Source organism: Vigna radiata, chromosome 3, assembly GCF_000741045.1.
Source record: "Vigna radiata var. radiata cultivar VC1973A chromosome 3, Vradiata_ver6, whole genome shotgun sequence".
In the NCBI taxonomy this organism is placed as follows: Eukaryota; Viridiplantae; Streptophyta; class Magnoliopsida; order Fabales; family Fabaceae; genus Vigna; species Vigna radiata.
The window spans coordinates 718,239-741,052 of record NC_028353.1 but is presented as its reverse complement, the minus strand read 5'-3'; the positions used below and the strand labels follow the sequence as shown (position 1 = coordinate 741,052).

General features: G+C 30.3%; 2 protein-coding genes across 2 annotated transcripts; both read left to right on the top strand.

Annotated features, from left to right (window-relative positions):
- The first annotated feature begins 787 nt into the window (after positions 1 to 787).
- On the top strand, positions 788 to 7,060 carry LOC106757845 (autophagy-related protein 18g). Its single transcript, XM_014640676.2, has 9 exons — positions 788 to 1,290; positions 2,282 to 2,740; positions 2,887 to 3,291; positions 3,397 to 3,642; positions 3,743 to 4,570; positions 4,639 to 4,796; positions 5,611 to 5,747; positions 6,052 to 6,519; positions 6,638 to 7,060. The coding sequence occupies exons 1-9, from the start codon at positions 1,120 to 1,122 to the stop codon at positions 6,640 to 6,642; spliced, it is 2,877 nt and encodes a 958-aa protein (XP_014496162.1). The 5' UTR covers positions 788 to 1,119; the 3' UTR covers positions 6,643 to 7,060.
- A 7,924-nt stretch (positions 7,061 to 14,984) lies between these two features.
- On the top strand, positions 14,985 to 17,099 carry LOC106757286 (LRR receptor-like serine/threonine-protein kinase ERL2). The gene has a single exon (XM_014639923.2). The coding sequence runs from the start codon at positions 15,586 to 15,588 to the stop codon at positions 16,759 to 16,761; it is 1,176 nt and encodes a 391-aa protein (XP_014495409.1). The 5' UTR covers positions 14,985 to 15,585; the 3' UTR covers positions 16,762 to 17,099.
- The last annotated feature ends 5,715 nt before the right edge of the window (positions 17,100 to 22,814 follow it).

The window sequence follows — 22,814 nt, the reverse complement described above, 5'->3', positions numbered from 1 at the left end:
TGTCAAGGTTTTCTAACTTTTCAATTTTTCCCTTTTCACCTCTTTTTCTAGGTGTAGAGATTTCCTTCTTCGTGTACATAGATTAATAGAAAGCTATAATCAGTGTTTTTAGTTTTTCTTACCTAGTTTCTACTTTCTTCTACTCTTCTCATTTTCTTCAACCAGCTGCCATGGAAGCTTTCTCTACACCTTCAAGATCTATATGCCATCTCTAATAGGCTTTTCTTTAAAAAAAAAAATCACATTATATTTAATTTTTGTGTTGATTATTGTGATCTTACTTGTCAATTTGTATTAATTCTAGGAGATAAAAAACTGTGATATTTTTAATCATGTTTTTCCATCAAAATTTTAAACAAACCCAATATATATAAAATATAGAAGCAAAACCATTATTTTTATAAAACAAATATATAGATAATAGATATAAATACAAAAGTGAATATAGATGTTCATTTCATTTAAGTTCCAGCTACTTATTTTAATTTTAGGATAATATATATATATATATATATATATATATATATATATATTTATCTCAAATGTTCTATTTAAGGAGTTATTCTTATTAGTGCATGGAGTGAGATTATTTTTGTGATTTTTAATGTTTACAAGGAAGATGCAGTATTTGATTCAAGAAAAAATAACTTTTCTCTACTAAATAATTAAGGTGACAATATTATATTAAATATTCCATTAATGTTTAACCTAAGAAAGACTTTTAACAACTTTAAAACAGAACAGAGAAAAAATCTCTGTAGCACAGATTTATTTTATTTTATTTTACATTGGCGTGCTTAGAGTGTTGTGGAATGGAAGCCATCACCCTCATCTTCGTTGAAAAAATAGGAAACGGAAACAGAAAAATAAGGGAGAAAAGGCGAAGAAAACAGTAATACAACAAACTCTGTCATATATATATATATATAAATATATAGTCATGGCAGATGAGAGAGTATAGTTTTAAACTGGGAAATTCACAAGAGAGGGACACTTCAATTGCTGATAAAATTTTCAAATCAGTGAGAAGTCTTGATCGCTGTCGCAATCTGATAGAAAATGTTTTCCAGCGGTGGACGCGGCTGAGCACGGTGCCGAAGGAGAAGGAAATTATTAATCATGAAGAAAGGGAAGGGTAAGAATAGCGGCTTGTTGCCAAATTCACTGAGGATAATTTCTCTGTGCCTAAAGACTGTGTCAACGAATGCCACCACAGTTGCTTCTACTGTGCGCTCCGCCGGCGCCTCGGTCGCCGCTTCAATTTCCTCTTCCGAGGATCACAAGGATGAGGTACTGCTTCAGTTTCACCTTAGATGAATGCTTCTCTTGTGGTGCGTTTGTTACCAATTATTAATATAGAAATGAATAAATAAATTTAACTACTTAAGGATTATAAGTGAATTGCTATAAACAGGAAATTGCTAGTAACTGGAAGTTGGGTTGAGTACTTTTGACATAATTCGGTCTGCATTTACACATAGTTTTGGGGAGACCAAAATGAAATAAATTTTTTGAAATTAATTTATATACAACCTAATTCATCTCTAAAATTTATTTTTTGATTTATGCATTAATTAATTTTAATTCACGAAGAAACTTTTAATTTTGTTTTTTTTTTTACTTATAGTTTCACTTCTTATTAGTGCTTTTGATGAAGTTTATTCAAACAGTACTTTGTGTCTGTCTAATGAAAGTGCAAATTGAGTTGGCTTTGCTAATTTGTTAATAGACCTAAAATAGACTTTCATTAGGAAATGAGGGTGAAAAAAAAGGAGGGATGAACTTTGCGAGAAAATTGTATGAAATAAATCAAGCTTGAAATTTTCACTTTCAGTATTTTCCATTTTTTGTTTACATGACTGGTTCCTGGGAAATATCTGTGAATCTACTCAATAGTTTTTTGGGATTCTGGTACTTGACAGATAACGTAGAGGGTGTTAATTTCATATTTATCCCAACGATCTAAGATATTAGATTAGGAATCTATTTAGTTTACCAACTATATTATCGGTAGTTACACATTGGAATTTATACGAGCTTTAAATTCTCTTCATAATTTATTTTGCTTCAGATCTTGCTTTAATAGCTTTGACTTGGTCGATAGATTTCCTACATTTTTCAGACTCAATGCTTTTCATTTTGGCTAATTTTCCATTTTCCCATCAAAATATGTTCAAGATGATTAGACTTTATTCTTCTTTGATCTTTATATTGCATGAGCTATTGTATCCAATATGGCGTACTTGTAATTATAATTTTACCTTTTACTACTCGTGGATAGGTAACCTGGGCTGGTTTTGATACACTGGAACTTGATCCATCAAACTTCAAACGCGTTCTTTTACTTGGTTATCTGAATGGATTTCAAGTTCTTGATGTGGAAGATGCCTCTGGCTTCAGTGAACTGGTCTCAAAGCGTGATGGTCCAGTTTCCTTTCTACAGATGCAGCCCTTCCCTATCGGTGGTGATGACCGGGAGGGACTCAGAAAGTCGCACCCTTTACTGTTGGTAGTTTCTGGGGATGGTAATAGCAATGTTAACCGGAACAGTACTTGTTCGAGTGGTTTAGAAAGGGACGACAACGTTGAGATGCATTCTGGAAACAATGTCAACTTTTCAACAACTGTTCGGTTTTACTCCATGAAGTCTCACTGTTATGTTCGTGTTCTGAAGTTTCGTTCCACCGTGTGTATGATCAGATGCAGTTCACGGATAGTAGCAGTTGGTCTTGCCACACAAGTATGCAATGATTTCTCCTGTGTTTTGTATAACTTTTTAATTCGTATATTATAGCATTATTGTCAGATAAAGATAATCATCTTTTTGACATAGCTTGTATGCGTAATGTATAGAATAGTTTATGTTTTCCTTGATTACTTTTGCAGATCCACTGCTTTGATGCCGTAACTCTTCAGAATAAGTTCAGTGTTCTCACTTATCCTGTTCCTCAGTTAGCTGGAAAAGGAACAACTGGTGTTAATGTTGGTTATGGTCCCTTGGCTGTGGGTCCGAGGTGGTTGGCATATGCTTCTAACAGCCCCCTTCCCTCTAATTTAGGTTGCTTAAGCCCTCAAAACATCAGTGCTTCAGCAGGAATTAGTCCATCAATTACTCCAAGCAATGGTAGTTTTGTGGCTCGTTATGCAGTGGAGTCCAGTAGACATTTAGCTGCTGGAATAATCAAATACTGTCACGAGCTTCTTCCTGATGGCTCCTCTTCACCTATGCCATCAAATTTAGGTGTGAAAGTCAATAGGGTTACAGGAACTGACGCAGATAATGTGGGCATGGTTAGTATTGTTTCATGATACCTGAACTACTTGATAAGTTAGATATTTGTGTGCTTTATATGACATGTTAATCTCCAACATTTTTTTGTCATGTGTTGATTGCAGGTAGCCGTTAGGGATTTTGTTTCCGAAATTATCATATCACAATTCAAAGCTCACAGTAGTCCTATTTCTGCACTATGTTTTGATCCTAGTGGGACCCTTCTAGTTACTGCATCGGTCTATGGGAATAACATTAATATATTTCGTATAATGCCATCATTCACAGGCAAGAGTTCAGGAATTCCAAGCTCAAATTGGAACTCTTCTCATGTGCATCTTTATAAACTTCATCGTGGAATAACACCAGCTGTCAGTACATCTTAGTTCTGATCAATTTTATTTTTTTGATGATATTTCTTTTATAGCTTGCCATTGTGCCCTCTTGATATATTTTTTTCTTATTTGCCAGATGATTCAGGATATCTGTTTCAGTAACTTTAGTCAGTGGATTGCAATTGTCTCCTCCAAGGGTACATGTCATCTGTTCATTTTATCACCCTTTGGAGGTGATACTGGTTTTCGAATTATAAGTTCTCAAGGTGAAGAACCGTCCCTACTTCCAGTTTTTCCTCTACCTTGGTGGTATTCGCCGGGTTCCATTTCTTATCAGCAATCTCTGCCTCCCCCAGCACCCGTTGTCCTTTCTGTGGCTAGCCGGATAAAATATAGTAGTTTTGGATGGCTTAATACTGTTCACAATTCTGCTGCAAATTATACAGGAAAAGTTTTTGTTCCATCTGGTGCTATCGCTGCTATCTTTCATAATTCCTTATCTCACTCGCAGCTTAACTTGAAGGCAAACCCCTTAGAGCATATATTGGTATATACGCCTTCAGGTCATGTTGTTCAACATGAACTTCTGCCATCAGTTGATTCAGAAACAGGTGATAGTAGTTTGACAAACCAGTCGACTTCAGTCCTGCATGTGCAGGAAGATGAATTCAGAGTCAAAGTTGAACCTATTCAATGGTGGGATGTCTGTAGAAGGTCAGAATGGCCAGAAAGAGGGGATACTTGCATCAATACCCTTGATGGACAAGGAAGTACTGAGAGAGTTCAAGAGAAAACAGGTTATAGTGACATCCCTGGATCGGATTTTTTGGGTATAACTGATGGGGCAGAGGAAAAGATGATAAAATCTTCTAGTGAAAATATGCAAGAGAGGTTTCATAGGTATCTGTCAAATGCAGAGGTGCAAGGCAATTTTGGAAGGTTACCCATATGGCAAAAGTCTAAGGTATTTGCTGTTCTAAGTTTTGGTTTTCATGTATTATGAATTGGTAGTTAAAAGTTTCTTTTCTTCAGATTTGTTTCTATTCAATGAGTTCTGTGGGAGCTAGTTTCAGTGCTACAGGGGAGTTTGAGATTGACAGGGTCCCTGCTAATGAAATTGAAATAAGGCAGAAGGAGCTGTTGCCTGTTTTTGACCATTTTCATAGTATCAGATCAAGCTGGAATGAGAGGTGGTGATTGTTTTCTTTTTCATTCCTTGCAGTGTCTGCGATCTATGTGTGGTGCCAATGCTTTATCAAATGATGTCATTTTATCTGAATAATACTATTTTCAAAAATGGACTGAAACAGTGGTATATAGTAAAACAAAATGCGTGAGCTTTACCAAAGACATGAAAGAAATAATATAATGGGTTTTTAGCAGCTCTAGAGTTCACTGATTTCTTGTTTCAGTGGAGAACGAGAAGGATGAATGTCTATTATTTGAATACTTATTTCATTTAACCGGCTACGTTCAGAGCACATTATATTCCTTAATGTTGAACATCCGCAATTTAATTTTACAGGATAGTAGTTTATAAGTTTCTAACTGCAATCTTGATAGTGCAAGTTCACCCTAATATACTCTCACTCTATATAAGTAAACTGGTTTTACTGTGTTTATTCTTACAGTTGTTGAATCAGTGCTTGTTGGCTGCTGCTTTGAATTAGCGAATGTCTATCTGACCTTTTTTTCGTTATTATATTTTTGAGTCTGGATTTCGAAGTCAAAGACAATTTGACTTTTAATGCAAACCTATCAGAAAAAGAAAAAGGACAAAGAAAAATAAATAAATACCAGTATTATCATATGCTTGCATTCAGTTGATGAATTGGAGGCATTTACTAGGATCTATTATTGCCTTGACCTATTCATTATTGTCTAGCAAAATGCATACATTATCATTAGTGTGTTATCCTAAAGGACCGTTTTTTTTGTGTATGTGCTTTTCAATGAACGATCTTTGTGGTCATTCTAATTACTTAATGTTGGCTTTTAATTTAGAGGCCTAGCTGGGGAAAGACATTTTAGCCCTTCGTCTCCCGTTCCGAATCAAGGTGATTATAAGGAGACTGCGGATGTGACGGTTATTTGTCATTCAAAGCCAGCATCGCTGAGTTCCACTGAAAGCTCTGATGGAGGTAAGAAGCCATATTTTGTCCATTTAGTTTTGCAACTCTTGTGAAGCAAAACAGGATGATATCGTAAAATAACCCGTTGTAGTTCTGCAAAAAGGATGATACACATTTTCATAATATTTCTATTTTTTCTTCTTTGATGGAATGATTGATCAATAGCTGAGTACTAAACATTCCACACCGTTTAAGTAATATTCTCTTATATTTTGCAATCAGTGGCATCCTCTTCTAAGTCTATTCTTAGTTTATTATTTGAATCTCATGGTGGCAACCTTCCATTGATATGATATTTACTAATTTTTTCTAGGTTCATCAAGAAGAATTGAAAATCTGCTTGACTTGGATCAAGTTGCTTCCAGTTATCAAATACACAATGAGATGTGCCTGGAAAGAATGGGCACAATCAATGTTGAGCCTTCTCTGAAACATGTCGATTTTAATGCTGACCTTACTGGCAGTCCTATACTCCAGATGAAAAATATAACTTCTGATGGAAGAGATTCTATAGGTTTTGGGATCGAAGAGAACTCGGCATTGGTCTTAGAAGATTCTTCACCCGAGAGTGAATTTGTGGAATCAAAGCAAGATGAAGGTGTTGGGATATCTTTAATAGATGAGCACTGCAAAACACAGAAACATGATGGAAGTGACCTGTTAACTGAAGTTGTAACTGATGATGTTGACAGCAGCAGTAGCCACCACGGAAAAGAACAACTGGAGGAGGATGAAGAGAATGATGAAATGTTTGGTGGTATGTTTGCCTTTTCCGAAGAAGGTATTAAAGGCTGCAGCTGTAGCTGCATCTATCCTAAATTTTGTCCTTTTTTTTCTGGTATCGTCCTATTATCATCTGCTAGTCTATTACTAATTAATTCATTAATTTCACGCTTTAGGTTGATTACAATAATCGAGGAATAAGTCACAGCACCTATGAAGTCATCTCCTCATCTGTGCTGGCTGGAATCATAGCTAGGAAATATAAAACCAACGTAAATATTGTGAATAAGAAATGGAAAATGAGCACCAATTTAGTTTATTTGCTGCTGAATTGTGTAGTCTCGGTGGGACTCTCACACTTGTACATTCTGTAAATGGAATTGAAGTATTCATGGGCTTGCCAACTGAGTCCTAGAGTGTGGAAAGTTATGGGGTAAGGGGTATTTTGAGTTTGTATTCACAGTCCTAAACTTATCATTTATCAATGTCTGTAAATAAGAATCAGGCATGGAATTCCCTTGAAGTTGTGTAAAAACTATATTTTGAACTTGGCAAAGAGAAGAACTGAAAAAATGCAAAAGCTAAATTAGTACTGTTAATTGATGCTTCTCCCTCCCTTCATGCAGATGAAGTAGTATGATGATTGATTATGTTAATGGACAGAACTATCTTTCTAAACTTTGCTTCAGTTCCTATTATTACAAGAAAAAAATGGGAATTGCGCTAATTATTGGAAGAACAATGAGAGACCAGAGTAAAATATAGTATGAGAAAATGGACTGCATGGTTGTGGCGGTGAAGGTACATAAGGATCAACACCCACATGAGATTAGAGTTTTTTTCATCTGGGATCCCTAAAGAGTGAACATTACACCCAGATGAATGGAAATCTATTTTTCATGTGTACGTCAAAAACATTTCTTTGGTGCTCTTTAGTATGAAGAACGTATTTTGACACTATTAAATTCGAGGAATCCTATTTTGTATTTGTAGAAAAATATTGAAATAATTTACGGTAATATATTTGTTTTGTTTAATTTCATTTAGAGGTCTTGAAAATATCGTCTGAAGTTTAATTTAGTTTTTATTCAACATGTGAGAAGATGGAGTATTTATGTTAGGTTGGTTTCTACTATATGTCGTAGAGGTGTCATTTTTATCCATGGTCCTAGGGTTAGTTCCAATCCACTATTGAAAAAATCCTATTTTAAGAAACTCATTAATTAGGAGGCCAGAAAAAAACCCCAACTCCCAAAACTCCCTTTCAAGTGGGTTAGGGACAAGGTTAAAGTGGGTTTAACCCCACTCCAAAACTTTAATTAAATTTTAGTCTTACTCCAAAACTTCAAATTAAATTTTAAAAATAATATAATTTATATATACATAATTTTTTCTAATCTCTCTATCTTTCATTCATTTTGAAAGCGTACTTTTTTTTTCTCTTTTTTATTATATTTTGGAGGGTTCAACAAATATAACAGTGAACAGTTTTCTTTATCACCTTTAAATATTACATTTTTAATAAGTAGTAAACGGTTTGATAAAGAGAACAATATTTAAAGATTTATAATATAAAGGAATAATAAACTTCTTTATTTAAAGATATTTCTCTTTTTGTTGTTTAAATTTTTTTTTTCAATGTTATCCTTTAAATGACTAGTTTATAACTATCTACGATCAAATTGTAAAAGTTATTTATTTTATAATTATAATTTTGTTATGTTTTATTATTATAAAAAAAGGTAAACACATATATAATAATAATTGTTTACAATTAGAATAAAATGTTTTTGTAGTTCTGTGAATATATTTTTTTATTGCTTCAAAATATTATCTACTTTATCTTCTCCCTTTCTCTACCATGTCCACACGATTGCAGAAAAGATTCACCGACAGACAAGTTAAATATGAAAACTATAATTTAAATTTTCCATGTTATAACACTTAACATAAGTGTTTCTTTTCTCTGCAAAAATGCAATTTATTGTTGGATATTTAATTTTTTTTTATAAAAAAGAAAGTCCATGAGCTGGCCCTGACCCACAGGACTTTGGGACTTTTTAGCTTTGGGAGCTTTTTTGACACTGTGGACTTTTTTGACCCCAATCCATATAGGCCAGGGTCAGGACCTATTATAGAAACCTATTTGACAGGTCTACTAATAAGTATAAATTAATTAACTCTCTTTTGTCTTATTTAACTTAAGTAAACAGGAGTATTTCAAGTCAAGAATATATAAAAATAGTGGTATTTGGAAGAAAAAAAGTTATTGGTATATTTATTGATTAGTTTAAGTAAGTTTCAGTAAAATTATGATTATCTTGTTTCAGTAAAATAATGATTTTTTTTTAATTGGATCAAACTGAAATTTAATATAAATGTTAAATTTTAGGTGTATTTGGCAAAATTCTTTAATCATTTTAAGGTAATTAACCTTTTAATTAAAAGCTAAATGTTTGGAAACATACATAGTATTGACAATTTTGTATTTGGATAATAATACTTTAAAAACATTCTTTTTTTTACAACATTTTAACATCATTTACTTATCATTGTGCGATTAATCTATGATAGTATTTATGATTATTATTTTTATTATTATTATTAATTGTGGAATAGTTATATTAGTCTTTCGAATAAAAAAAATAAGAAAATAACTTTGAAGAAACCTCTCTCTCTCATGATTTTGCAATGGAAGCAAAGTGAAAGATTATGAAATTACGGACGTGGAAGGAAGGGAAAAGAGAAGAATGACGACAAAACAACATTCACAAAGAACTAAAACAGTAGAGAAAGATAAAAACAATAGTGTTGTAAAAATTTCATTAAAAATAATTCTAGACAACACTTTATACTTCAATTATAATAAAAATGGAAATCAAAATCCTCTCGTTCAAATTAAATAATTAAAAATTGGAGAAATTTTGAAAAATTTAAAAAATTTCATGTACCTTTTTAAAAACTAAAGCAAAAAATATGTATGGCTTCGGATATCCTGAAACCAAATCTCCTCACTGAGATAAAATAGTTAAAATTATGATAGGAATTTTGAAAAATTTTGAAATTTTAATGTATCTTTGGGTCTGTTTTTTAGGGAATTGAAACAGGAAAGGATGTGCATGGCTTCAGTTATTATATAAAGGAAATTAAATCCCCTCACTCATATGAAATAATTAAAATTATAGAAAAAATTTTGATTTTTTTTAAATTTTACACATATTTTGGTCTCGGTTATTAAGAAACCGAAATAAAAAAAACGTATGATTTTAATTATTGTATAACCGAAGCCAAATTCACTAATCGAAGTCAAATCTCCTTACTCAAATAAAATAATTAAAACAATACCAAAAGTTTTAAAAAATTTGCACATTTTTTTATTTCGATTATTGGAAACTGAAGCAGAAAAATATGTATAATTTCGGTTTCTTTGTAATTGAGACTTTAAGTATAAAATTTTTTAAAATTATCAGTACATTTTTATATGTTTTTTTTAAAACCAAATTTCTTAAAAAGCAAAACATATCACACTATTTAAAAACCAAAAACTGCACTAATAACTTAAGCAACCAAATAAACATTTGAACAATAGCATTCTATACCCACAACCAATATTAGTGTTTTTCATCCAATATTTGCATAACCAATTAACTAACAAGTTCTTACAAGATTTTTCCTAATCTCATATATTCATTCTAATAAATTTTACAATATCAATCGAACATGTCTTTTATTTTGTATAACAAGTTTACTTATAAGTTCATATATGAGTTTACAACACTAAATTTACATAAAAGTAAAATAATAATAATAATAATAATAATAATAATTTTTTTATTTTTATAATTAAACTTTTATTATTTTTTGTTATTTGTTATCACAAAAAATGTGAATGTACATGAGTGTTTTCACTAGTAATTTATAAAAATAATTTAAAATAAATGAAACAGTACTCTATAAATTTTAATCACTTAAAAATGATAACTGCAGAGGTAAAAAAATATGTTTAGAAAACTAAAGAGAGTTTATTAAAAATAGTTAAACAAATAATAAGTTTTGAAAATAAACTTAAGTAAAAGGCCATTAAATATAAGTTATTTGATATCACTCAGAATATTTTACAATGATTCCAAGTAAAATGTTACAAATTTAGATAGGGGGTATTATTCAATTAATTTGCCTATAAATTAAACCCTTAAAAAGATAATAAATGAAATTGTGTTTAAGAGAGAAAATTGAATAGGAAAATTCAATTTTATTTCAATGTACAATCTTCTATAATTCCCATTTATTGACAAACGTATAACTCAAGTTAAACTCACAAAAGCATTATTGTAACATGAGAAAGCAATCCTTTAAAAAAAATTAATGGATCATTTTCTTACTATAAAAGCAAAATACCTAATAGAGAAGAATTGGATATGATCATCATATATATCATGTTTATATATATAGGACTGCGGAAAAAATGAAATCACTTGAAAAAAATCGGAAATATACCTCGGCAAAATGAGTTTACTGGGAAAAAAAAAACTTTATGAAAATTCTCAACCAGTATACTTTTGAATTAAAGTAATTTATGTTGCATGCTGTGTTTAAAATATAATATTTATCTTAGATAGATTTTTCATGAATTATAGAAAGACAAACTGTGTGTGAATGTATTATCTGAATATAAAAAATATGAAAAGGTATACAAGTAGATAAAAGAAGAAAGAAGAAATTAAAATTAATTATGAAAAATCCTTAATCTAGAACATTGGAAAAGTCTATCCATGTTAACTTGGATCATACAAAATTAATTGACCGATAAATATTTTAAGAATGAATAAAAATTAAAACCGATAAAACATTACTATGTTTGATAATAAAATTTAATCAAATTATAATCATTAATTATTAGTATTAAAAATTACATTTAATAATTTAGAACCCTTTTTTAATAAATTATATTCTTTTAAGAATTTTATTGACGAAATTTTTTCGATGAAAATATGTCCGTTGATAAATATGTATTATTCAAAATTTAGAAACTTTTTTATCATTGGATTTTTTCAGAAAAATTCATTAGTAAAATGTCTTAATAATACATATTTTGCCAATCAACAAAAAATTCGTTCGTAAAATTCATTGGTAATGCATATTTAATTTATTAATGAATATTTTTGTCAGTAAAATTCGTCAATAAAATATATTTCATTTACCGATATTTTTTTTCATTGGTAAAAGTAGTGGAAATTTTTCCACTTACCAACAGATTTTTTTTCATCGGTAATAAATATTTCACTTATCGACGAAAAATTTTGTCGATAAAATTCGTCGATAATACATATTTCATTTATTGATGAAAAATTTGTCGGTAAATAAAATATACATTACCGACGGCAAATTCGTTAGTGAATCCGTCAATAAAATGAGTGAGATTTTTCCCATCCGTTTTTTCTCTCTGTCCGCGAAACAATGTTTATATATATATTCTCTCTCGCATTTCTTCCTCATTTGTGCAAGGGAGCCTTTTCTTCTCCTACTTCTTCATGTTCCACTCCATTTTTTTTTTCTTCTCTTCCACTCTATTGCAACTACAAATCAAGACTGTCTCCATCTCTGTTTAGCAAGGTTGTCATTTTGTTCAGTCAAGTCGCCTCCATCCTTTATTCTTTCTCTTTTACAAAACAATATCACCACACACTGGCATCATTACACGCTTTGCTCAAAGTTCGATCAACACCAAAGTTTATTACTGTCTTTAATGTGTTCAATCTTTTGTATTGGTAAAAGTAAAAAAAAAATGAAGAAAGACAGCAGAAGAAAGAAAGTAGAGGAAGAATATGAATCAGGTCGCGATATTTATCAATGGATTGATGAAAAATTAAATTTTTTACTTAGATTGAATTGCATAACTATTAGGTTAAGGTTAAACATTTTGGTAAATATATCTAATGAAATAAGCAATGAGCAAAAATTAAAATTAGAGAACTATGAAAGTTAAACAAAATTAATTAGAACAAATTTAACAAATAATATTATATAAAAAAGCTTGAACAATGTATTTTAAATAATAGATTTCTTTTTTACGTTTGTTTTAAGTCTGTTGATAATTTCTGAAGTGATTTATTTATAAACAATGTTTATACTTAATATATTATAATTTAATAATAAATAAAAACTCTACATTAAGTATAAAATAAATGTTTAATCATTCTGATAGTCTCTATTTTCGGTGATTTTTTCAATTAGATCCCTCATTATTCCTTTTTCTCAATTGGGTCCATATTTTTGAAAAATTGAAGCAATTAGGTCACTGTCGTTAGTTTCGTACTAACACCGTTAACAAGGGTGACACGTGTCAGCTCATGATTTTTTTGAATTTTTTAAATATATATTTTAATTATTTTTATTTTAATTTTTAATTAATTTATTTATTTTTTAAAATGCCACGTGTCAAGTTGACATTGAGCCACGTGACAATGACAATGTGAGGTGGCACTAATAGTGCCACGTGTCACTATCAGACCACGTGTCATTAGATTTGTCTCAATTTGGTCCCTATATTTTTAATTTATCTCAATTTGGTCCCTGTATTCTTATTTTGTCTTAATTTAGTCCTATTTTTTTTAAAAACTAAACAATTTTGTTTCTGTCCAAGTTCAAACCAAATTTTATTTGTATATAAATATTTACAAAGAAATTTATACAAATTAATTTTTTTATTAGAAAAATAAAAAAATTACAAACTAACATATAACACATTTTTATTTATACAGTAGTAAAAAAATCATTTAATCTAAATAATATGAATGAGTAACCTATAAAAGTTAACATCTCAATAATAAATATTTTTGTGAACGTAATCTACACAAGTATATTCCTCAACAATTCATAAAGTTTCTAGAGTTAAATATTTCGATTTGAAATACATCATTACTAATAATTTGCTTAACAGAAACAAATTTAAAGAAAAAAATTTGGAAAATGTACATACTGTATTTTATTTGGGAATGAACAAATTTTTTTAAATTTTTAAGAAAATTAGGACTAAATTGAGACAAAATAAAAATACAAGGACCAAATTGGAACAAAATAAAAATACAGGGACCAAATTGAAACAAACGCAATGACATGTGGTTTGACAGTGACACATGGCACTGTCAGTGCCACTTCACATTGTCATTGCTACGTGGCACAATGTCAACTTGACACGTGACAAATTTTATTTTTAAAAGAAAAAAAAATAAAAAATAAAAATAAAAATAATTAAAAATATATTTAAAAAATTTTAAAAAATCACGAGCTGACACGTGTCTCTCTTTTTAACGGTGTTAGTATGAAACTAACGACAGTGACTTAATTGCTTCAATTTTTCAAAAATAAAGACTCAATTGAGAAAAAAAAATGAGGAACCTAATTGAAAAAAATCACCGAAAATAGAGAGTATCAGAATAATTAAACCTAAAATAAATATGTGACGAACTCGAATACATAATGTTTTCCAACTTCGTCTCAAAATTGGAGAGGCGTTGGAATTAGAGTGTTCTGGTAGTTGAATCGCCAAAGAGTTACATGAAGAAATAATTAGAAATTTTAAGTAGGAATACGGGAAAACATTTTAAAATTAATAAAATAAAAATGTATTACTTTTTTTTTCTTTCTTCTGTTTATTCCAATATAGTTCTGAAACAACAAGGGCAGATGATTTGTCATCGTAATATCGGTTCAAATAAAACTGCATTTGAAGCAGTTCATAATTTCTCGTGTTCAAGTGAATTGATTTTCCGAGTGAGTATAAATAAAAAAAATAAACATCTTATATAATAAAAAAAATCATAAATATTTATTGTTTTAAATTGTTAAGATATTTTATCATGTATTCCTGTGAATTCCAAGAACATTACTCATTTTTACTGAGTAATTCTAAAATTGTTAATAACATATTCGCATTCGTTTACGTGGAAAAGTGATTAAACTTGTTTAATACATTTAAAAATTAAATATACAGTGTTTATAATATTTTGAAGAGGATATTGAATTAGTGTAAACAGTGGTAGAGCAACATGATGAAAATGTGATTCTGTTATGTTGACTGAGAGGCTTCCTCTCCAAGAAAGAGGGAGATACTTGACTGAAATTGATGAAACAAGCATATTATCTTCAACTCAACGCAATTCACCATCACTCCTACAAAATAATTGCTAATCAAGTCAAACATATAACATTGTGTTTCAAGCCACACCCTCTTCTTACAGTTATAGTTTTTATTTATTTATTTAATAAAAGTTTGTAACATTAAATCGGAAAAAGTAATTTGGTTTTTATGTATTTTGGGAAGCGTGATGAATGATGAGTGGAACCAAAACAACCTAGACACATTTATGTGTTTGCTAAGATTTCTGGAACTTAGCCAATGTCACAAGAAGCATGTGAGCATGAGCTCGACTAGCCATACACTCAACTCAATCTCAATCTAACCCAGACCAGTCTACTTCTTACTTTAACATGAACTGCCTACCTGTCAGTCTTAGACCGTGACCCAACAATCTTCCTTAAAAAACACACAGATACTAACGTTTACATTTTACAACAATAATAATTATAATATCTAACGTCTCACATGCACATGCCCACAAAACAAAAAATACAATTAACTGCTTAACCAACAACGTTGTCAGCAGTGTTACCCACCTAAAACGTACGCTTGGCTTGGGTTGCAGCCCATGTAGGCTCGGACAACCGTTTGATCCAAACCTCTACCTTTCGCCCGAACCAAATTAGCTTCTACTGTGCAATTAGGAAATATTATTATAATTTGGCAGCCATACATAGATGGTAGCGATTTGTATTTTACCTGAATGGGATAGAGAGAGAAAGGAAAAGTGTGTGTGGGAGAGAGAAGTGGAAATGATGAAAAGCCAAAGGCAAAGGCAAAGGCATTGAAGGAAGAAAAAGTAACACAGATTCAGCAAGGAATTGCTTCTCTTCCAAGACTAAGCAAGCCAGCTATCGCCAGTTTCCGCCATTAAAACTTTCACACCATTTCTCACGAGAAACCCTCGCACTTCAATACAAAAAAGTAACCCTCCCATTGCTATAAAAACCCTTCGCCACCCTCTTTTTTTCTCTCCAACTCCCAATGGATGTCGCTTCCTACTTTCTTCTTTTCGTCTGCTTTCTTCAATCGGTCATAGCAATATTAGACCCCAACGATTTCCTCGCTCTGCAATCCATACGGAAATCGCTTCACGATGTTCCCGGTTCTAATTTCTTCGCCTCCTGGGACTTCACTGCCGACCCCTGCAACTTCCCCGGCGTTTACTGCGTCGACGATAAAGTCGTCGCGCTCAACCTCGGCGACCCCAGGGCCGGTTCCCCCGGTCTCACTGGAAAACTCGACCATTCCATTTCCAAGCTGTCTGCTCTCGCCGACCTCACCGTCGTCCCCGGAAGAATATACGGCCCTCTCCCTCAGTCGATCTCCCAGTTAAAAAACCTCCGGTTCCTCGGCGTCAGCCGGAATTTCATCTCCGGCGAGATTCCGCCGGGTTTAAGTCAGCTTCGCAATATTAGAACCATCGATCTCAGTTACAACCAGCTCACCGGAACAATTCCTCCGTCCATCGGAACCTTACCGCTGCTGACCAACCTCATCCTCTGCCACAACCGCCTCTCCGGTTCGGTTCCCTCGTTCGCCTCGGCTTTTTCCCTAACCCGGCTCGAACTGAAGCACAACGCTCTCTCCGGTTCCCTCGCGCCGTACTCTCTCCCTCCCTCCCTACACTACCTGTCTCTATCGTGGAACAAACTCACTGGACCAGTGGACCGCCTCTTAACGCGCCTCAATCGGCTTAACTACTTGGACCTTGGCTTGAACCAGTTCACAGGCCGAATTCCGACTGAAATATTCTCATTCCCCCTCACTAATCTACAACTGGAAAGAAACCAATTCACCGGCCCGGTCCAACCGGTCAATGAGGTGACCATCCAGACCGTTGATCTCAGCTACAACAGGTTATCCGGTCAGGTGTCGCCAATGCTGGCGAGCGTGCAGAACCTGTACCTAAACAACAACTGGTTCACAGGGCAGGTTCCTGGCAGCTTCGTTGAACGGTTATTGGCGGCGGGCATTCAGATACTGTATTTGCAGCACAATTTTCTTACCGGCATTGCAATAAGCCCGACGGCGGAGATTCCGGTGAGCAGCACCCTGTGTTTGCAGTACAACTGCATGGTACCACCGGTACAGACGGCGTGCCCCTTCAACGCCGGGAAGCGGAAAATCAGACCAGCTCAGCAGTGCAACCGCCGCTGAAGTTTGTGAAACTGAAGCTTCTGAGTCCTGTTCCATAAAAGTCATAATATATTATATTATATTATTTTATTACATTAAATTTATTACTATTATACTTCATTCAATTCACAGTTCAGTTTCCTCTTTTTAAAGAGAAAATTAGTATTCAGAAAAAAAAAAACGGATAATTATTTATTATTATCTTCTATTCATTTTTGTTATATGAATAAGAAGACTCTGAATACACGCAAGAGTGTAGTGAAACCAGAGAGGTCATAGCTTTATAGGTTAAAATGTTCATGTAATATAACTCATTATTAATGTAATATATATGTTTACCAATAAAATTTGTTTATCGTTTTGCCATTTCACTTTTTCTTGTATTAATTTTTGTTTATTTCTTATTTCTTGTTTTTTATTTCCATGGTTCTATTATTTAAAAAGTTATCCTTTCATAAAGAAAATGTGGGAGAGAAAAAAATAATATCATGGTTTAAGTTGTTTAATACAAAAAAAAATGAGGTTTTATTTTGCTGTATTTTATTTCACGTTTTTTACTATTTAATTATAAAGCTATACATTGTTTTTATTTTGTTTTCTGCATCAAACATTTTGTAAGAATTAAAGAATACAAAAAAATTGTTTTCAATTTTTCATAGATTTTTCTTTTGTGCAGATCTTTCAAAAACAGGAAAAAAATAAAATTAATGCGATATTTTTTAATCAAAACAGGGCAAAACGAGTATGCAAATTGTATAATCTTCATTTTTTTTATTTTTTATTTTATGACAAAATAAAAGAAAAATACCTTGCTATGTTTTTTAAAAATATGTTCTATGTTAAATAAATCAAAATAAATATTAAACAAAAGTAAGTGTTTTCGGTAACTTCAAGTTTGACCAGCTACAAAATTAATCTTTAATAATTTTTTGTTTGATTTTGCATCTAAAATATTCAATTCAACGTTTCGACATTAGGAAACAAACATCAGAACTTTACCCCTCGATGAGTTGGCTCTTGGAATTCTCAATTTGATGAAGACACGTCTTTTTCTATACAGTTTTAAGATAACTATGTTTTTATCTTATAGTTTTGTCATTTCTTTCTTTTAGCCACTAAATTTTTTAGTTTGGTTATACTCTTAAATTACCTTTTTTTTTATTAATTTTAGTCAAACTTTTTCATTCTGTTAAACAAATTGACATGTTGAAAGTTACATTTGAGCCATGTCTAAAAATTATAACGTCTTAGACAGTTTAAAAAATATATAGCATATAAATTATTTATTCCTACATTAATTTAAAAAAAAAGTTTTAAATTATATTATTACGTTTACTTTAGATGTTACATATTATTATGTCTAATTAAAAAGGCATTAAATATATACTTTTTATGCATATTTTCCGTAGCTCTTAATTATAAATATTTTTAAGAATTATTCTAATATATTATTGTATACAGCACAATATTTTATAAATTATTTTCATTTAAACTCCTAACGTTATACATATTATTGATTATTGATTTTTGAACAAGTGTTTGACTATTCTTTTATTAATTGAAGTTATCTTTATATATTTTTTTTTATAAAGGATAACAAATTTATCAAGAATGTCAAATTGAAACTGATTTTGAGTTATCTTTTTATAATTTTTGAAAATTAAGTTCATACTTTTTATTTCAACTCTTTATGTTATAATTATTATATATGAAATAAACTAAAATGCAACAATATAAATAATTTTTTAATAAAATTAAAATATACATATTGATGTTGAAATCACCAGGAGGATGGAAGAAAAAAAATCGAATTAAAAACATTAATATATATGGATCAAAACAATTATGCTACTAACATTACCCTGTATTCCTAAATCACGTAAATAGCATTAAACATCACATCATCCAATGATAATGTCATTAGGTGTCATTTTAAGATCAAATTGTCATATCATCAAATATTAATACTAGGAGGATTTAAAAAGAGAACCACCACTATTGTATGATTTAAAACAAAATAAAAAATACACTATGAAAAAATATTACTTGTCTATACGAAGTTTTTAGTAAAATTTAGAAATAAAAAGTGACATAGTATTTAAATACTAAACTAAGTATTAAGATGAAGTATTTTTCTTATTCGTTTATTATTTTACAATTTCTTCATCACATTTCATAAAGTCATTTTTTATAAGAAAAGCAAAATGTTTCCATAAAAAAGGTAACATGTTAGGAAAAAAACACACAAACTTTGATTAGGTAGCGTTTTACTATTTTTCTTTTTTAGTGTTTGGTTGTTGGTTTAGGTAGCGTTTACTATTGGATGGTTAGGAAAAAAAACAACACTTCAACTACTTCACCCACCTGCTGCCTTTTCACGTACGCATATAATAAATAAAATTATTTCATTTTTAAATAATTTAAATGTTTAAATAGTAAACAAAATCAATGAATCTAAGATAAAAATAGTAAATACAATTCGTTTCCTTTCAGAAATTTAAATGTCTTATATATATATATAAAAAAAAGTAAAACATACCTCAAATTTCTACATTGATTATCCAAAATCTGTCATGTAACAAAAATGTCATTGACAATTGGTCTAGAATGGTCTTTAAAAATACAAATTGTTTGAAAAACAAATTAGAAAAGACTATGCTTGGGTTGAACAAATTCTCATAGTGCAAAAAATTGAATTTAACTTTGTTTGAAATTCCCCAAAAATATTTTATTAATAAAAAACAAAACATAAAGGGTATTCTTATGAATATAGAAAAATGCCAACTTATTTATAATTATTATTAGAAACTGTAACAAATCCTGATTTTTCTTTTGAGATGGAATTAGAAAAGGATAAACATATTACTAGGTAATGGTATTAGAAAGGCAATCTGATTATTTAGGATTGTCGTCGTCGTTATATTGACTTGATAATTGAATTTTAATCTTTCATTTCATATTTAATAAAAATGATTAATGTATTTTTAATTCTTTTATTAAATTTTAAACTATTAAATTCTTTTTAATAAAATTACCTGAAATCCGTGGCAGAAAACTAGTTAAGATTGATGTAAAACTTTAACAAAATAAGTGCTACAATAAATAAAAATAAAGTTCATTTCTACAAAACCTTTATTTCTTTAACTGCCAGTGATAGAATCACTCATTCAATGTCCCGTTTAAGTTTCTTTCAACAACAACTAAATAGCTTTTTGAAATAAATTGTCTCACCCTTTTAATAAATACATTATTCAAATCAAGACAAAATAAAAGATAATTAATTTGACAACATGTTTAAAAAAATGATTTTTCTTTGAGAAGAAAAAAAGAGCCAATTTACTTTTTCTTTTAAATAACTAAAACTGTAGTCAGTTACTCACAAAGCATTTTCTTATTTGCTCAAGATTTAGCAATTGTTTTAATAATTTATTCCATAAATATCTATAAAAAAATTGAAAAGAAAAAAAAAAGTTTTTTCTGATACTCTATATATAAGTTAAAATTAGTTTTTTAGAAACTACATTCTTTTAATCGCTCCGACAAAAAAAATGCACATAAATGATTTATATCTTATTAGGAAAATATGTAATTTTTATTTTATTTTATTCTCTTATTAATAACTTAGAAAAAAAAATCCTTTACTCCATAAAAATTCAGTATTTTTTAAATAAGGTAATAAAAATGATTTTATAATTTTCATTATAAATATTAAAATAATGATACATCTTTTAATTCATATCATTCACCGTATGAGATACTCCAATTATAAAATTTTAAATTGATAAATTTATCCTCATTTTGCAAATATTTCTCAACTAGACTTTGTACTCGTACATTATATATGTGTATATATACCGTGTATACTTCTTTTTTCTTTCGATAACAATTTACTTACAACATAGTTTCTACCAAAAACTTGATATGAATTTTAAATATCGAAAAGGATTTTCTGGGTTGTGCTGAGGTTTACATAATATAAATCAATTATTGGGTGGTTTTCACGAGCAAAGCAATAGTTCATTTTACCATTATAAGGCACAGATGAAGTACAATAATCTGATGAAAATACGTTTATGTTAAAATCTTGGATGACCGTTGTAATTGTAACTACAAAAAACAAAGGCATATGATGTTGAAGGGCATCCAAATTGTTCAGGCTTTTTACTGTTCACAGTACTGCTTGTATTCCGTTTTCTCGACAATCGACGTAGTTTTTCATGCACAATTAATTATTATTTACGTTAGATATTTTGTTCCTTTCCCTTTTCAGAGCAACCAATATCATTGCCAACATGTCACAAAAATTTCCAACTTTTATTACGCAAAGGGTAGACTACGGAATTCGCTACGTATTTTCAGGTTTTAACGCGACTCTAGTTATTAGACAAAACTTAAATTATTAGTGACAAAGAAGGTTCGGAGAAGGAGCTACGATGTGAACATTTTTTTTTTCTTTTTAGTAATCCTCGTATTTTTTTTGTTAGACACATGCATATATACTTTGGTTGTCACAGTTTAGATTAAACCGAGTTTGAAAAAACTAATTCACTCAAAGCAAAGCATTTGTTTTAGTATTTGGTTTAATGTTTCCTATTTTTGTCTAGAATCTATCCTCTTTTTTTCCGGCGTCTCAATTGAATCTTTGTTTTTGTAAAATTTAATCAAATAGAGTTTTTTCATCAAATCGATATGACGCGGTTAAAAAGAACTCAATTGAGACGTCGAAAAAGAAAGAAACGAAAATAGAAACCTATTAAGACATTAAACCTTAATGTTTTATATGGGTTTGCTTATAATTAATTGATACCAATTCTTTTTAATAATTTTTTATTTGGAAGATATCAAGATGAGTTGGAAGTTCTGCTGCATGAGTAAAAAAATAAAATAAAATGAACAATCCATAAGTGAAATAATTCATGAATCTATTATTTTAAAAATTATAGCTTAAAAGTAATATTTTAGTTTTTTATATGGGGATTTTCATTGGTGGTGATGTTTTTTCTTTCAAATGAACATTTATCATTAGAATAATGTTGCAATAAGCTAAACATGAAGATAGTGGTTGGAGATGAATGTGGGCATGCCCCATTACAAAGAAAGCTGCCAGACCTAATAAAACAATATGTACTTACTAGAATGTTTCCTCCTCACTACAAAACAAGATAAAAGGGTCAAAATTACTTTAGTTGCCTTTGTCAGCTAGTCCACTTGAGACATAATTCAGTAGTTTCTTTGGGCGTGCCAAAGAACTTTGACATTTATAAACTCAGCTCATGCTAATTCAATTTATTTATTTACAAATTTTGATGAAGATGACAATGACTTCCTATGTAAAATATATGAGTGAAATTATATTCAGCAACTCATCTCACAAATTCAGGAATTGTTATTATTACATGAATATAATAAAAAGGAAAATGATATTTTAACACCATTTTGACACTGTACACGTGTCAAAATGTGGTTGGACGATTTTAAATTAAAAAAATAAACTTTGATTTTTTTCTTCCAAATATATCCCTGCCGCAACTTTTTTAATTTGAAATCGTCCAATCACATTTTGACACGTGTACAGTGTCAAAATGATGTCAAAAAATGATGTTAAAATATCATTTTCCTAATAAAAAATAAAGCAGCATTGAATATTTGGATCCCTCCTACATTTCCTTGTATAAAATGATGAATAGTGATATAAAGTGGTCAAACCATGATGCAACAAGCACACGTGAAGTTACCATAAATAGTAAATATGATTGGACACGTTTACAAAGTTGAAAACTTTGAGAATGTGTTTGTATTATTGGATATAATGTGATAGATTGTTCTTAGGCTTGTGTTAACCATTCTACTGCTTCAAGATGATTTACTTTAGATGTATCTTCAACAATAGAAATCCACATCAAACTTATTCGCGAAAATGTTAACGGTGGGAATGTTTGATAACACGCGAGCAAGACAAATCTTTTACTAAAATACGATATCTGAATTATTTCACATAAATGAAGTATGATTAAATGTAAAGGAAAAATACAACAACAAAAAATTAAAACAAAGAATTATAACAAAAAAATCAT

Coding starts and splice junctions, on each gene's coding strand:
- LOC106757845 (XM_014640676.2), top strand. CDS start 1,120: ATGAAGAAAGGGAAGGGTAAGAATAGCGGCTTGTTGCCAAATTCACTG. Junction 2,741..2,886: donor CAGTTGGTCTTGCCACACAA/GTATGCAATGAT, acceptor TTACTTTTGCAG/ATCCACTGCTTTGATGCCGT. Junction 4,797..5,610: donor AGATCAAGCTGGAATGAGAG/GTGGTGATTGTT, acceptor CTTTTAATTTAG/AGGCCTAGCTGGGGAAAGAC.
- LOC106757286 (XM_014639923.2), top strand. CDS start 15,586: ATGGATGTCGCTTCCTACTTTCTTCTTTTCGTCTGCTTTCTTCAATCG.